The sequence below is a fragment of the Carassius gibelio genome, chromosome B13 (assembly GCF_023724105.1).
Source record: "Carassius gibelio isolate Cgi1373 ecotype wild population from Czech Republic chromosome B13, carGib1.2-hapl.c, whole genome shotgun sequence".
Taxonomy (NCBI): Eukaryota; Metazoa; Chordata; class Actinopteri; order Cypriniformes; family Cyprinidae; genus Carassius; species Carassius gibelio.
Window position 1 is genome coordinate 12,272,895 of NC_068408.1, and position 15,814 is coordinate 12,288,708.

Below are 15,814 nucleotides of genomic sequence, written 5' to 3' on the forward strand. Positions count from 1 at the left end.
CAGTTGCACTGTCCACAATCTATCATACAAAATCAACTATAAAAACACAAGTTCAGAAATATACTTTCATACATTTAATAACGGACAAATATTGCACCAATTACAATTTTTTTAAAGAAAAAAATATATAATACTTTAGGAGAAAAAAAAAACATAAATTTTCAAAAACAGCAATTTAGGGTTACAGTATCTTCAAATTAAAATCAGTTTTAGTTTCTTTAAAGGTCATTTTATATCAGTCATTGTTTAGTGTTCATTGTCTGTATATGACATTTTCAGTGTGCTCGTCAAAGTGCTTGCTGGCTGACGCCTGTGTCTATTTTAAGATAAGAATTTGGTCCACTGTTAGATTGAACTGATATTGAACAGGCATAAAAAATCCTAATCTGCTTTTTTACTCCTGTGTTCGCATTATGTGCATTAAAATAAATCTGTTACATAAAACATGCCAATGAATTTAACAATCATACAAGTATACATATAACAAACTGAAATTTTATATACAGTAGTTGTATTATGAATGTCGTCTATGTTTTGGGCACTACTAATTGTCACGAGCTGTCAAAGTGAATTTGTTCTCTTCTGATAATAATTGTAATAGAGATTCAGTGTATTAATGGTCTTTGCTTTTATTCTGTAGATTTTACCAGTTTGTTTGGAAAACCCTGTCCAGCAGCAACTGATCCATGTGTTCATGACCAAATGAGACTCTCTTCTGAAGACTGTTGCATCCAAAATAAGCATATTAACTTTACTCGGATCTCCACTCAAGCTGGATAAATGTCACAATGTAATTAAAATGGAGGCTTGTCTGAATCCTTTCATGGGTATTAATGAGTCTATAGCTGTCTTTGAGTGTGTGGTGTCAGTAAAGCTCAGCTGTTGGTCTCCGTTCATTCTTTAGTTTCTGTATCTTTTCAGCAGACCTTCGTCTGGCTTTCCGCTCTTTGCTGGACTCCTTGCAGAGGCCCTCATCACTGGCAGCTTGGAGACTGTCAAATGTGCCCTGTCTCTCATCAGATGTGTGAGAGCGTTCAGATTGTCTCCTGTTTCTCCACATCTCCGTGCAACGCTCAAAGCAGTTGAACTTGGCATCGGTGGTACAGGCATACATTCCCGCGGGCACAGCCAGCACCATGGCAAGTACAATGATGATAATATGAATGAGCTTCTCTCTCTGTTGCATTTCATTGAAATCACTGCCTGTCACAAATACAATGCACTGGCCATTCCGAGGAGCCTGGTTTTTCAGAGTGACACAGATTTCATATTTAGTGGCTGGTAGCAGGTCTGTGACAGAGTATGTGTTGATACCTGGCCCAATATATATCTGCTCCTTCTTTGGTGTGTCATATCGGCCAAAATGGATGGTGAACCAGGTTTCAGCTGGATTGTCTGTCACAGCATGCCACTCGATTGTGATGCCATAGACTGTCTGCTTGGCAATACGGATATCAATGTAAACATTTTCCTCAGCGATGGCAGCAGGGAAGCCTGAGGAATGAGACACTGAGCCTTCCGGAGACTTCACATCCAGTAAAACACTGATGGAGGAATTGCCAATGAAGTTGTTGGCTGTGCAGGTGTAAAGCCCTCGATCGGCCGGATGGAGCGAAGGAATGATCAGCTGAGACTTGATGGTGTCCTCATCCACACGGCTCTGAATCTCTGAAAACACATAATAAACCTTTTTTACCTAAGGACAATTTAACAACAGCAACAACATTTTGTTTTTATTATAAAGAAATATATTTAAAATATATTGATATATAATTATTTTATCAAATAAATATACAAAATGTATTAATAATTTATGTAAAAAAATTATGTATTTATAATGTATTATTACTATTAATGATGATTGTTATATTGATAATTTATAAATGTATGATATATATATATATATGTGTGTGTGTGTGTGTTTGTGTGTGTGTGTCTGTGTGTGTTAATATTTTAATACAGTATAAAAATATATATTAATATAAAAAAAAATTATTCATTACTACATCTCTGACATTTTCACAATAGAAGGTTGGAATTTTTGTGTATAATTTTGTTTATTAACAATAAATGCTACGAAAAACTATTTTGACACACTTTTTGAGTGATTTTTAGAAACTTAAAATTTACATCTACATTTAGTCATTTAGCAGATGCTTTTATGGCAGTTTTAGAAGTCTTTTTTATAATTGTATAATAAATGAAAAGAAAGTAGATTAGAAAGGTAGTTCGATTTTTTTTAAGAATAGAATTAGAATAGTGAGTGATGAAGATGAGGTTTAAACATACAGAATATGTAATTTTGTAACATACAAAGTGTGTGTGTGTGTGTGTGTGTGTTTACACTTATCGCAAGTGTAATAATATCTGTGTGCACCAAGTGAGGGTTAAGCTCCTCAATTTTAAATAAAGATATCTATTTAAGTGAAGATAAACGTGTAACTATGTAAACATGTTTTACGGGAATATCTCTTACCACGAAATCCTCTTAGTATCTTAAGACCATATATCCACCGAACAGCAGGTTCAGGTCTGGCCGTGGCAAAGCATGTTAGCGTGATGTTCCGTCCTAACGGCGCGGTGATGTTGGTGTCTGGGGAGCTGACCTCAGGCTTCACACACGTCATTAGATCGACCTCATGGAAAAATTTCCCTGCCTTGAATTCGGGGCTAGAGCATGTCAAATATGAGTTCATTAGAATGAATGGTGGACTCAGAGATTTGATGAACTCAATGAAGCCTCCCAGGCGACAGTCGCATAGCCACGGGTTGTCGTGAAGCGCCAGAACAACGTTGGACGCAATAGGTCGCTCGTGCTGGTTTTCTGTGTGATAGAGAGGCCAGTTCAGGAAGACGTCTTTAGAAATGACTGAGAGTTGATTGGAGGACAGATCTAAGTAGGTCAGGCCTGGTAGAAACTTTAGCGCGTGCTCCGGGAGGGCGTCGATGCGGTTGTGCTTCAGGTCCAGGATCTTGAGGTTGGGGGTTTCCTCAAACGCTGTCCATGGTACTGATCGCAGTTTGTTACCCTGCAACCGGAGTTCCGTCAAGTTGCCCAAACCTTCCAGACTTTTGATATTTATGATGGCGATGTCATTGAAGTTCAGCCAGAGATGCTTTAGCAACTTAACATGGGAAAACGCTGCCTTTGGTAGCTCACTTAGCAGTGATTTCTCTATTCGGATTTTAGTTAAATCTCCCGGTATGTCCTCAGGAATGCCGGACAATGGCGCTTCCATACACGTGAGTGACCTAGAAAAAAAAACCAATTGCTTTTTTTTTTTTAAGTTTGGATAACCCGTAACTTTGGATTTATTAAAAATAAAACAAAACATATTTCTCATTTCAAGCTGTCTAGCAGAGGTATTCCCTATGATGGGCATGACAGTAATGGCAGTACTATCAGACACAATAATTCTAAATAAATAAATATAATATAAAGCATATATATTTATAAACCATTATTTATTCCTTTCTTTAACAAAAGGGGCAAAAAAGTTCCTCTAATCATACATATATTCATATTTACAGACTATAACTCACACATATATACTATAGCTAGCCTTGTTCTCAACACAACAACAAGCATCTTTGCTCAATCCCACTGCTGACGTCTGTTAATACTGTGTGCTCTGAAAGGAGCTGCAACTAACCTCCCATAACGGTCAGTCCCACAGGAGCATCCTGGAAAACACTCTGAGCTGATAGGATTTAATAAAAGAAAGAAAACAATCAAACGAAATATAATTGATGCATCCATAGTCTCCTTTAACATTACATCTGCTCCGTGTCTGCTCTTGACATGACTGCAGGTAGAGTTGACTGCAGGTAGAGTTGAGCAAAGCCTATTATCAGTAATCCTTGACATACCCCGTGAGAGACTGGTTGGAACTTAGATCTGACCTACTATTGTTGTTAATAAAAGATAATAAATGTAACACTTTATTGAAATATATATACAAAATGTTAATGGGTAAATAGGTACTAAGCAACCTGGGACACAAAAAGTTCTGAATGGTTCAGGTGGCACAAATTTCACATGGTAAACAGAAATAATGTCACATACACAATGATGACAATGTAGGTGCATACACTGTAAAAAAAAAATTTGATTATATGATATGAGAACATTTTATTTTTGTCTTTCTATCCCAAAATGTAATGTTTAATTCTATGTGTTACTTGCTGCTTCAGAAACGTACTTACAATTTCTAAGTGACAACTGTTTCTACACCTTGTTGTTTGTTTTTTTCTCCAGTTTATGAAAATCCCAACTGATAATGTGTAATATGGAAAAACTGTGGAAATTAATCCCCAGTTCTTTACATAATAATATCATTGTTACATATTATTATATATTTTTCTACATATACAAATAAACAATAAAATATTTATTCATAAACAATATGAATATTTCCCTTAGAAACAGTTCCTCCTAGCACTGTCTGAATGGGTAAAAGTCCATATATACATCTTCCTGGGATTGCTCAGCCACAACCCCACCACCAGCCAAAGGCTTAGTTTAGAACCAAGTCCAAAAGCACAGTAACAAAGAGAAAAGTCTTAATCTCTGAACTTTGTTACTTATGCTAAGTATCCTGAAGTTTCTTCATGGATGGCCAGTCATGTACTGCTGGTACAGATTATGTGCACTCAGGTACTGCGGCTGGGCCTGGATACTGTGATGGCTGCGTGGTGGAATTGTGGCTGAGGGATATTGTCAGCAGAAGTATTCGTTGGGCTGTCCCTCAATCTTAGCCGTGGACTCAGAGTCTAGGCTGGACCGGGCCGACAGAAGTCTGTTGGATTCCTCTGCATTCAGTCTGTTGAGATATTCCCCTTCCAAGCCTTTGGCCTTGGTGCTGGGAGACAGAGTCTCAAACGTTACATACGAGTCCTGAATGTCTTTGGGCTTTTTGCCCAGAAACTTCTTAATTTTCCTTTTAAGTGCCCCGCAGCACACGATCACAGTCAGAGGTACGGCTATCACACAAGCAACTGTGATTACTACAACATTAATAAGCTTTTGGGTTCCATTAGCGCTTGCTGCAGCATCTGTTGAGAAGATTACACACTGCTCCTTTTTGGGGATCAGCCCCTTGACGCACACGCAGGCGATGTATTTGGTTTTTGGAACCAGTCCCTCAATGACGATCCGGTTGTTGCCTGGATTGACGTTAATTCTGCGCATATCCCTCTCGCCAAACACAGCGTAGAGTACACTGAAAGCAGTCGTGTTCTTGGCAGTTGGTGCCCTCCAGTTCAGACACACAGTGTAGTCCGTATCGCCAATCACTTTCACAGAGCGCACAACCCTGTCTGGATCTTGCTGCAGCGAAGATGTGTTCGCAGCCAGGTTGCTCAGATTGGTCTCTAGGAACCCGTCGGGACTGGCTGTTTGGGTATTCATCCGACTGTTAGCGGCATTGTCGCTTTCCATACCTGGATATGGGCCTGTGTAGCTCACGGTGGCACCGAGTGGTAGTGCATTTTTGGGAGTTGGGGAAACATACGTGGCAATGTGTTTTTCTTGATAGGCTGCCTTGACTATTGGGTTCGGCTTTTTGGACTTCACTTTGGTTTTTGGATCCACTGTCAGGTTCTCATGTTTGGGTGCGTCACTTATGATCAAAGAAATTACGGCTTCTGCACTCCCTGCATAATTTGTTGCTTTGCAGATGTATTTTCCTGTGTCACGATAGGACACTGCTTGCACGCTTAAAATAGACCAAACGATTCCCTCCTTTGAATTCTCCAGTTGAGCTGCAAAATTTAAATGAAACAAGTAGAACGCTTAAGTACATTCACTCAGAATGCAAGAACTAATTAGTATTGTGTAATTACAGTGCACTGTTGTGTCCATGCCAGCAGTGTAATCACTGTGCATTAGCACTTCTGGCTAATGCTGCTTACCCGGCCACCACTGTGCTGACTCACCTGTCCCATTCAGTTGCTTCCCATCTGCCCTTCTCCAGGCCAGCTCGGGGATGGGAACTCCAATGGTTCCACATCGCAACAACACATTGTTCCCCACTGCGCTTCTCACCCGGGCTACGGCCGTGTGGACACGAGGCCCCTGGCATCGCCTGAGCTCAGCATCGGTAAACAGAACTCCAGAGAGGCTCTCTGGATCTGCGCACCTCAGTCTCGTATCAATGAAAGCCACCGACAGACTGGGAGACTTCTGGAACTCGACCAGGTCATATAATCGACAATCGCACAACCAAGGGTTGTCATGAAGACCTGGGGCAAAACAAATGATCAATGGCAAGTAACCACAAAACTCTTTAATTAAGAAAACCTTTATGATTGTTATAAAAAAAAATCATTCTGAGAGAATGTCTTCTAAAAGTTTTCTTAAGAAATCAAGGGATGTTTTCTTCTTTTTTTATTTTATGTATTTTTAAAATGCATTTATATAAAAATATATACACTGAAAAATAATTACTGGTTAGAAATTGCTTGTAAATTCACAAATAATTGCAAAGAAAACACAAACAACAGTGAATTAAACATATACATTTATATACATTTTAAGTAGAAAAATATTAAATTAAGAAAAGAAAACAAAGGAAGAATTTACCAAGAATCATTTTTGAACTTTCTGCTCCCTGGGTGGGTTTGACTGTCAACCACATATTGAGGACATCAGATGGCACTGTCAGCAGATTATTGCTGGATAAATCCAGGTAGGTTAAATTTTTTATGTAGGGAGCAGCCTCAGATGGTACTGAGGACAGCTGGTTGTTGTGTATATCGAGTAGCCTCAGACTGGGCATGTCCATGAGGGATTCCCACGGAAACCAAGTGAGCGAATTTCCATCGAGCCTTAGTTCCTCTAAACTGTACAAACCCCGAAAACTGTCCGAGCTGAGAGAGGACAAAACGTTAAAAGACATCCAAAGGAATTCTAAGTTTGAGAGGTAGCTAAAAGCCTCGCTAGGGATCCTCTTGATGGAAGTCTTTTCAATCCGAAGTTTCGAGGTGTCGTCTGGGAACGTGGCGGGCACCAGGGAAATCTCGGGATCATTGCAAATCACGCTCCTGCAAAACGCATTAGAAACAAGAATAAAGAGTGATAATCAGGGATTTGAAAACCAGCGGTCTTTGACCGAAGCTACAAATGCTTGTAAAAAAAATTACAAATTCACAAATCTAAAGTTATTATTTGCGTGAAAATGTACACACATTGCGAAAAATAAATGAAAAATATAAATATATCCTAAACTGTATTACACACAATATGTAGCCAGAATGTGAAATGCGCAAAAATCAAAAAGGCACAAGTGCACCACATTTCAAGTGAATTAAAATGCACAGCATGAATTACATAGGCTACAGACTCACCTGGCTCTTGATCCATCACTCAGGTTATGATAAAAGCAGCTGCACTGGGAAGGACAGGTGCTCCGAACAAGTGGAAAGCCACCAGATGCCAGTAGAAGACTCAAAAAGACAGTAAGAGACATTTCGCTACTCGTGTCAACAAAACGCAACCGAACGTAGTTTTTAATGAAAAACCATCCACTTGCAATTATGGGGAAAATAACCAGCATGTCATCGTCGCTCTGCTCCGATGTCCCATAGTGATCTGACTGCTACGAGTCCAGCAGATAAAAAGGACAGATGAGGATTAGCGAAAGCACGCGCGTTATTTTCATTTAGATGCGGATGCGTCTTGGAATCTGATAGGCTACACAGAGATACAGCTGTTAATTATAGGGAGGAAATATTTCTGAATTGCCCGTCCCCGATTCAGCTCTCTTTCAAACCATCCTCTACCTGACAGCCAAACTATGAAATAAGTTGCATCACTTCTAGATTGTGTAAGCGCTGATGAATGCTTTTGGAACCTGGTCTGTACTTACTGGCTGTACCAGTCACTATATCGCCTATCTTGCACTGAACATGGGGGAGACCAGGGAGTGTTGAAAGATTTTGTTTCAACAACTGATAAAATAATAATAATTAATTAATAATAGTTTATTTAATAAAAAAAATATTAATTTCTATGCAAATAATATTATTTTTTTCCCTGCTATAAAATTAGTTTATCGATCCTTTCTTGTAATAATTAATGTGCAATGTATCATCTGCATGAGAGTTGGCAGACTAAGGACATCCAAGTTTGTGCACAGCTATCATTGAGTGGCGTGTCCAACAGGATTTTTAAAATATTTCCCTTCATGTAATCCTGTTAGGCCTTGGTTGAAAGGCAGCTTGCTCTTCGCCTGCTCTTAATAGGCAGATAGAGGCCAGTGTAAGAAAATAAATAACGAAATATCTTAACATCATGAACTCAAAACAGAAAAAAAACGTGCACGAATGATAATAAATATTTGAAAATCTTTCTTGAGTTTCTGGAGCAAGCCAAATGCAGAAGAGTTAAAATTTTCCACACATTTTCTTTCTGAAAGGGTTACATGTAAATCTTTACTTGGTGTAAAACTGGTATGGCGTGTCCCTATTTAATGAGACTGTGTTCCAATAACTGTTGGACCACAAGAGTTATTTTTGCCAGAAGCCTATTTGCTTATGCTACTGTAGGTTTATAAACACAACATGGGTTGAACCTTGGAATTAGGTCATCTGTTCTTTAGTGCCAAGTTGTAAATATTTGAAATTTGAAGTGAAAAAAAAAAAGGATTTTGTATGGTCATATGACCATAGGCATTTTTTTTTTTTACATGTAAATTATATTTCATAACCTCATAATCTTTACTGAACTACTTGACTGAACAATATAGGTCTTGTTTGGGACATGTATGGTATGGTAAGCACTGAATTTGAATTTTGCCATTTCATTTGTTTCACTCAGAAATGATACATTGTATATGTAAGGCCATGTGGAAATGCACAGAATTTCTTGTGATAAAACACTGATGATTGTAGATCAGATTAAATCTATACCTGATGAAAGTAGGTTAGTGTATCAGTGTTACTCTTTGTACCTTATTATTATGCTTTCAGTCATGTATGAATAATGCAATCAGGAAACAAAAGGCCTTTTAATAAATGCAGTTTTGGATTGGCTATTTTGTTTATAAATATTACAAATGTTTCTATTTCAGCAATGAACACATTTTAAGATCGGGATTATATAGGATAAAGAATTGATGTTGTAAATGTCCCTAAAATTATATCTCAGAACAACAACAAATACATTTGTGAATACAGTACAAGTGTTATTTTCTCTCTCTAATGTATCTGAAGATATATTCTATTTCTCCAAACCACAGTGTCTCATACAATTGAGATTTCTCTAATCATCCCTATGCCTATGTATACGTCTGGTACACAGTGTCCGTTAGTGTCAGGAGTGACAGCTCGACAACTCGACAGAACACGACGCACTGGATTGGCACAGATTGGACTGGTTCTCATCCATCCACCTCGGTCTTATCATCAGAGCGCTCAAGCGTCCGACACACAAAGGCTTGTTGTGTAACTGAATGAGCGCTTTACAGTCGCCCTGTGTAAATACGTATTAGGGGTCAATGGTATTGAGTTGTTATATTCATTAAGACATTCTTGTGCGGATTGAGGCAGAGGGAGAGGGCTTTACATAATTACGTTCATGCTTTTTCACGTGAAATGCTCCTTTAAAAGAAGGCTTCGACTGAAAACACCGAGGCACATCGCGCGCGCAAGCAGACTGTCGTTCTGCATAGTTTGGTATCAACATTGCTTTCAAAATGGTGACGTCGTATCCATTACCAGAGGGATTCTCCGAGTTTGATGTGTTCTCCTTGGGATCTTGTCTGCTCGTGGAGGGTAAGAGTCATGTTCAGGTTAAAAAGAAAAAAGAAAATAAAAAGAATCTTTGTGGATATGCATAGCCTCAATAGGATGCGCTTTATCCAGGAACGATAGCAAAACGGTTGAAAAAAAAAAACGCATGTTTTTGAACTGTCTATCTGAAGCATGTCAATGAATGTATGTTTCTGTTGTGTAACCGATATTTCGGGGCTTCAAGAAGCTCTGAATGTTCACACGTTTTTTGTGTCTTCTGAAGGTCTCCTCGGGTTCTTCCTGAATGCTGTCACCGTTGTTGCTTTTCTTAAAATAAGAGAATTACGGACCCCAAGTAATTTTCTCGTATTCAGTCTGGCCATGGCAGATATGGGTATTTCTATGAACGCCACAGTTGCTGCCTTCTCCAGTTTCCTGAGGTGAGCACGCGCACGTTTGTGTGTGGATGATGTTGTTGACAGAACCCCTAGAGGCGACGCTGCGTCACGGGTGTAGTGTGTAAATACAGCTGTGATGAAATGCTGGTAAAGAGGGGCCTTTTCGTAATGAATGACTAAAGTGCAGCTTAAGTTATAGTGTGTGTGAGTGATAGTTGGGGTAGCATCTAATTTTTAACTGTCTGTGTGACGAAATTCGTAATTTAATCACATCCCTGCGAAAGTAAATAGCATAATCCAGCCTAATGTGATTTTCTGGTTTTAGCTGGTCTCCCTGGTCTGGACAGACTGGTTTGTTGGCTTGTTTAAGATAAGTGTGGGGCATTTTCAGCTGCCGCTTCTGGCAACACCAGGTTGACCAGGCTGGGAAAATATAAATTATTACAGCATGATAGTTGGTTTCCAACTGTTGGTTATTAGTTTTCCAAATTGGTCATTAGCTAATGCAACAAATCAGCTGTTTTTGGGAAACTGTAGCCAGCTAATGAGCAGTTTGGGTCAGAAACCTGCTACCATGTTCCAAAACACAAATATGAAATATCAAATATTCAAGGAAACAAATTAGCATAACACATGACTATTCATTTAAAAACTATTAATACAGATAAACAACATAAGCTATGAACATCAACCAGTAAAGTTTTATCTTTTTAAATACTTTATCTTCTTGAAACGCCAGATACTGGCCTTATGGATCAGACGGATGCCAAACCCATGGATTCCAGGGCTTTATGACTGCTCTTGCCAGCATCCATTTTATTGCAGCTATTGCTTGGGACAGATACCACCAGTACTGCACAAGTGAGTAATAAAATAAAAGAAAGAATGAGATGCTTCTTACCAAATCAGCAGGATATTCGAAATGCTTTGTTCTAGTTCAGACCACCCATGTTGCCAAGACCACCTGCTAAAGGCACTAAAAGTGCACATAGGCTTCACCGAAGGCCATTCTTTTCAGAATCTCAGTGAAGAGCCATTTTAAATGTGAACGCAGAGCATGTGAATAAGGTGTGTAAATGTGAATAACAAGAACATACACAACCATTTAAAACTTTGACACTAAAGATTTTATATATATATATATATATATATAGAGAGAGAGAGAGAGAGAGAGAGAGAGAGAGAGAGAGAGAGAGAGAGAGAGCACCATATCAGAATACTACACTAATATTAAAAATATAGGTTTTAAAAGCATTTATAAAGATTCCATATAATAACTAATTTTCTGTGAATAGTTCTTAAAATAACCATTTTGTATTTGTTAGTATTAACATTTGTATAACCTCAAGAACCCTTTTCTTCTATAAAGAACCTTTTTTATATGTTAAAGGTTCTTCATGGAACTACAGATGCTAGTGAAGAATCTTGGTTTTTAAGAGTGTAGAATGATTTAAGGATTTAAGTGGTTCTTAAAATATTCCTATTTCTTATTTAAACAATAAATACATTTAGTCTTTTTCTTTTGTCTTTGTTCATATGCATATGTATGAACGTGAATGTCTAAAGACTGTAAGCTAATGACTAGCTTTAAATGCTGTTATGATACCAGTACCACTGTAATAACTTGTATTATTGTAGTAATACCTTGTGTTATTAGGGACAAGACTGCATTGGAGCAGTGCCATCACCCTAGTTATCTTCATCTGGCTCTTCACTGCCTTCTGGGCTGCCATGCCTCTGATTGGCTGGGGAGAGTATGACTACGAGCCCCTGAGGACCTGCTGCACACTGGACTACAGCAAGGGTGACAGGTACGATGCACAGTTAATTACTACGCTCATAATTCATGTAATTTTTTATGATTATAACATAAGACATTGCTCACCAGTGTCCGTTTCAGTCACATGTTCACCCATATATTCAAATGTGTGTTCTGACCCACATAAAAAAAGCAAAATTAGGGTCATGGAGAGGTCACATGACTCTCATTTCCTTGTAAATCTGTTGACTGTGAAATAAGACCTATAATGTAATTGTCTGTCCTTTTACACAGGAACTATGTGTCTTACTTGATCCCCATGTCCATCTTCAACATGGGCATTCAGATGTTTGTTGTGCTGTCTTCCTATAAGTCCATTGATAGGAAATTCAAGAAGACTGGCCAAGCCAAGGTAAAGTATCCTCTGTATCATATTAGAATTTGACATGTGAGACCAAAGGGTACATGAAACGGACAGAGTATACATTTCCCCTCAAATTGCATAAGACTGTTATTCACAGGGTTTGAGTAGGTCAAAGAAATGTTTTGCCTCGGAGCACAAAGGCATCTCTGCAACAGTTACTGAACTCTTCTCTAGGACAGAACTATTATGTAACACTAAAAAATTGCATGCACACCAATACCAAAGTGATTGAAAAGGAAGAGGATTTCCTTACAGACAGTTAAGACTACCACAGAACTAGGTTATTATCCTTAACTGAAACTAAAACTATTAAAAACATTTTGTTTATTGGAATAAAGCTGAAATATAATAATAATAATAGCACACAATCAAGTTTGTTTTGATTTTCTCAGTAGTACACATAAAAGTACTACAGCCTGTAGTATGTAGGTCATTTTATTATGTCTTTGTTGAGCCTTCATGCTTAATTGAGCTTATTATATTTGTTCTAATTAACTCTTTTGCTTGTGTGTGTGTGTGTGTGTGTGTGTGTGTGATTTGTGTTTGTTCACTCATCAGAACAGTAAAATGTTTAATGGTGTATATGTTACATCAAAGTTAAATCTGCAACATGTGACTTAGAAATCCAACTAAGACTAAATCTTCTGCTCTCTCTTTATGTGCAGTTCAACTGTGGCACTCCTCTGAAGACCATGCTGTTTTGCTGGGGCCCCTATGGTATCCTGGCTTACTATGCTGCTGTGGAGAATGCAACACTTGTTTCTCCTAAATTGAGAATGGTAAGCAAATCATGTTTGAAGCATAGCAGACACCCAAAAAAAGAGTTCCTCCCAACATGAATCATTTACCTACCTTTATGTCTTCTTGTAGAATACAAAAGAAGATACTGCAAAGTCTGGTTTTGTGTATACAGTGAAAGTCAGTGGGTACCAAAACAACATAAAAAAAGGATAGATTTATCAAGTTTTCTTTTGTGTTCCACATACGAAAATAAAAAGTTCTAATGGTTACATTGAACCTCAAATGAATTAAATTAATACATGACACATCCTAGTCTGATTTAATATAAACAGATCCATATATATTTGGACACTGACATCATTTTCATAATTTTGGCTCTGTATGTTACCAGAGCATAATTAAAAATAAAACAATCAAGATGAAATTGAAGTGCAGACTTTAAGCTTTAATTCAAGGGGTTGAACAAAAATATAAAATTCTTAGGAAATAGAACCATTTTTATACATTTTTTTATATTTTGTTGAGAATTCTTTGCAGTCAATGACTGCCTTAAGTCTGAAACTCATGGACATCACCAGAGACTGAGTTTCCTCCTTTGTGATGCTTTGCCAGGCCTTTACTGCAGCTGACTTCATTTGTTTGTTTGTGGGTCTTTCTGCCTTTAGTTTCTTCTGATTTTAACCTGATTGAGCAGGCATTTCACTTGCTGAACTGAGAATGTTCCTGCTCTCTCTCTCTCTCTCTCTCTGATGGATTTGTTCTGTTTTACTTGCATGGAGAGCTGCCATGACCACATGATGTGGGTTCACAGCAACAGCTTCCTAATGCAAATGGCACAGTCCACTCAAGACCATTTACCTGCTTAACTGATGTTGAAATAACAAAGAAATATCCCACGCATGTCCATGAAAAAGCTTCAGCGGTCCAATTACTCATGGTCTTTTGTAATTCCTTAACATTTCCTCCAATTTTGATGAGAATACCTTCAAATTAAATCTCAGACTGTGTCAGCTTGCACTTAAACCCAAATTCATGATAAAACTGTAACTTGAATATGTTTTGGTCAGCAGCTAAAAAAAAATACAAATTGTACTTGTGACCAAATGAACCCAACTATATATATTAAACTATATATTAAAGAATCTTATATAACTTTTTCCACAAATATATTAAGCAGCACAACTGCTGTTGTTGTGTGACACTGAAGAAGTAATGGCTGAAGAAAATTCAGCTTTGCCATGACATTAATACATTAAAAAAAAATAAAAAAATCAAATAGAGACTAGTTGTTTTAAATTTTACTGGATTTTGAATCAAATACATTTTGAGACTAGTGTAAAAACAGTAACTGAAGCAAAAATTTACTGTTAAACTATTTATTCAATATTGTTTGCAGAAATTAATCTGTTCTGAACATATTCTTACAGATTGCACCCATTTTGGCTAAGACATCACCTACTTTCAACGTCTTTGTTTACTCCCTTGGAAATGAGAACTACAGAGGAGGAATCTGGCAGTTGCTCACTGGCCAAAAGATTGAGACTTCTGCTGTTGAGAACAAGACCAAATAAACTAATGTGATAACAGTTCATGTCCTGGTAGTTTCTAACAGGTATGACCCTTGTTTATTGGAACTGTGTGCTTATGTCATTCTTGCTGTATTTCGGTGGAGTGTTTGTGGACATGAGTGTGGAGTCTGTGTTTGTGGTAGTTTGTGGTCTTTTATATATAATATAGTTAATTTCAGCAACTAATAAAATGTATAAACTGATATTTTGACAAGGCTCCTATAATGGAAATGTTACAAATAGGGGTCCAATTTCATCCTTATCATTGCAAAGAACATTTAAGCACAGAATTTGTGGCCATCATTTAATAATGGTTAAGCAGCTTCCATATATGCAGTTCTGGAAGTACAGTAAACACAACCAAATATATATATATAATTTTTAGGTTGTGGGTGAACTTTCAAGATATTTTATTGCCATATAAGTGCCATTACATTGTACATTAAAACTGTCCTTTTAAATGTCACAATTAGAGAAAATTAAAAGTTACAAATAAAAAACACATTTATTTACTGCTAGCTTTAAGAGTGCAATACTTTTTACCCTCTCTACATTATATTAATTTATTTCATGTTAACCATAATGTACAATTTGGCACACCCAGGAAATAAAGTGTACATTATTTAGCACATAGGGAAATCATTTGCTATGAGATAAAGGTCTACATCAAGCTTATGAGACAGAATTAGGCAAGCAACATTTTCTAATCCCAGAAACAACGGTGCTTTTCATGAAAACACATTCCCTACTGCACAAGATTAGTCAAAAGGAAAAGATTATGCATGAGACTCACTGCGATTGGAAATGTTCAGACTGGTGGTCTCGTTTTCCATCTGCAGATTCTGTCTCTGTTTTAACATGAATCATTCTGACAACTGAAAAATAATAAATGAATCACAAATTATTTTTATGTTGCTATTTTGTACACTGTATACACTGTACACTTCATGTTTTTAATTAAAAGTCTAAGAATTATTTGTAGTTTCACTTTGTGCATAACAGAAATATAATTTCCACATTCACAGATGTAATGTTCAATAAAGAGTCTGAGAATCGCAAGCCAAAGAAGCCTGTAATGCCAAGCTAGAAATAGACTTAAAATGTGCATATTTCTAGCTTCTTTTTGTCCAGAATATAATTTGATGACAGACTACTATGCATGCAAAGACAAAAGGTCACTCTTTTTACACAT

The 15,814-nt window shown here is 37.5% G+C and overlaps 2 protein-coding genes across 4 annotated transcripts; one reads left to right on the top strand and one right to left on the bottom strand.

The window, feature by feature from the left end:
* Positions 1-61: 61 nt before the first annotated feature.
* On the bottom strand, positions 62-7,767 carry LOC127969795 (leucine-rich repeat, immunoglobulin-like domain and transmembrane domain-containing protein 2). 3 transcript variants are annotated; one of them, XR_008156356.1, is made up of 5 exons: positions 7,348-7,767; positions 6,584-7,044; positions 5,938-6,243; positions 3,654-5,763; positions 3,106-3,252 (listed from the first exon to the last, which is right to left on the bottom strand). XR_008156356.1 is itself a non-coding variant. In XM_052571895.1 (4 exons), the coding sequence occupies exons 1-4, from the start codon at positions 7,554-7,556 to the stop codon at positions 4,721-4,723; spliced, it is 2,019 nt and encodes a 672-aa protein (XP_052427855.1). In that variant the 5' UTR covers positions 7,557-7,767; the 3' UTR covers positions 3,295-4,720. The 3 variants fall into 3 exon arrangements, 2 of the variants coding, with proteins under 2 accessions (XP_052427856.1, XP_052427855.1); XM_052571895.1 differs by lacking the exon at positions 3,106-3,252 and having other exon boundaries at positions 3,295-5,763; XM_052571896.1 differs by lacking the exons at positions 5,938-6,243; positions 6,584-7,044; positions 7,348-7,767 and adding an exon at positions 62-1,668 and having other exon boundaries at positions 2,477-3,252; positions 3,654-4,717.
* A 1,574-nt stretch (positions 7,768-9,341) lies between these two features.
* rgra (retinal G protein coupled receptor a) lies at positions 9,342-15,597 on the top strand. Its single transcript, XM_052571944.1, has 7 exons — positions 9,342-9,774; positions 10,016-10,172; positions 10,870-10,991; positions 11,788-11,941; positions 12,184-12,301; positions 12,979-13,092; positions 14,482-15,597. Exons 1-7 carry the CDS (start codon positions 9,696-9,698, stop codon positions 14,623-14,625), a joined length of 888 nt encoding a protein of 295 aa, XP_052427904.1. The 5' UTR covers positions 9,342-9,695; the 3' UTR covers positions 14,626-15,597.
* Positions 15,598-15,814: the final 217 nt, after the last annotated feature.

Bases quoted from the DNA above. Each gene is read 5' to 3' on its own strand.
- rgra (XM_052571944.1), top strand. From the start codon at position 9,696: ATGGTGACGTCGTATCCATTACCAGAGGGATTCTCCGAGTTTGATGTG. The intron at 10,992-11,787 runs GTGAGTAATAAA...TTGTGTTATTAG, and splicing joins ATACCACCAGTACTGCACAA to GGACAAGACTGCATTGGAGC. The intron at 12,302-12,978 runs GTAAAGTATCCT...CTTTATGTGCAG, and splicing joins AGAAGACTGGCCAAGCCAAG to TTCAACTGTGGCACTCCTCT.
- LOC127969795 (XM_052571895.1), bottom strand. From the start codon at position 7,556: ATGCTGGTTATTTTCCCCATAATTGCAAGTGGATGGTTTTTCATTAAA. The intron at 7,045-7,347 runs GTGAGTCTGTAG...TGCGTTTTGCAG, and splicing joins AGTGATGGATCAAGAGCCAG to GAGCGTGATTTGCAATGATC. The intron at 6,244-6,583 runs GTAAATTCTTCC...GTTTTGCCCCAG, and splicing joins AAGTTCAAAAATGATTCTTG to GTCTTCATGACAACCCTTGG.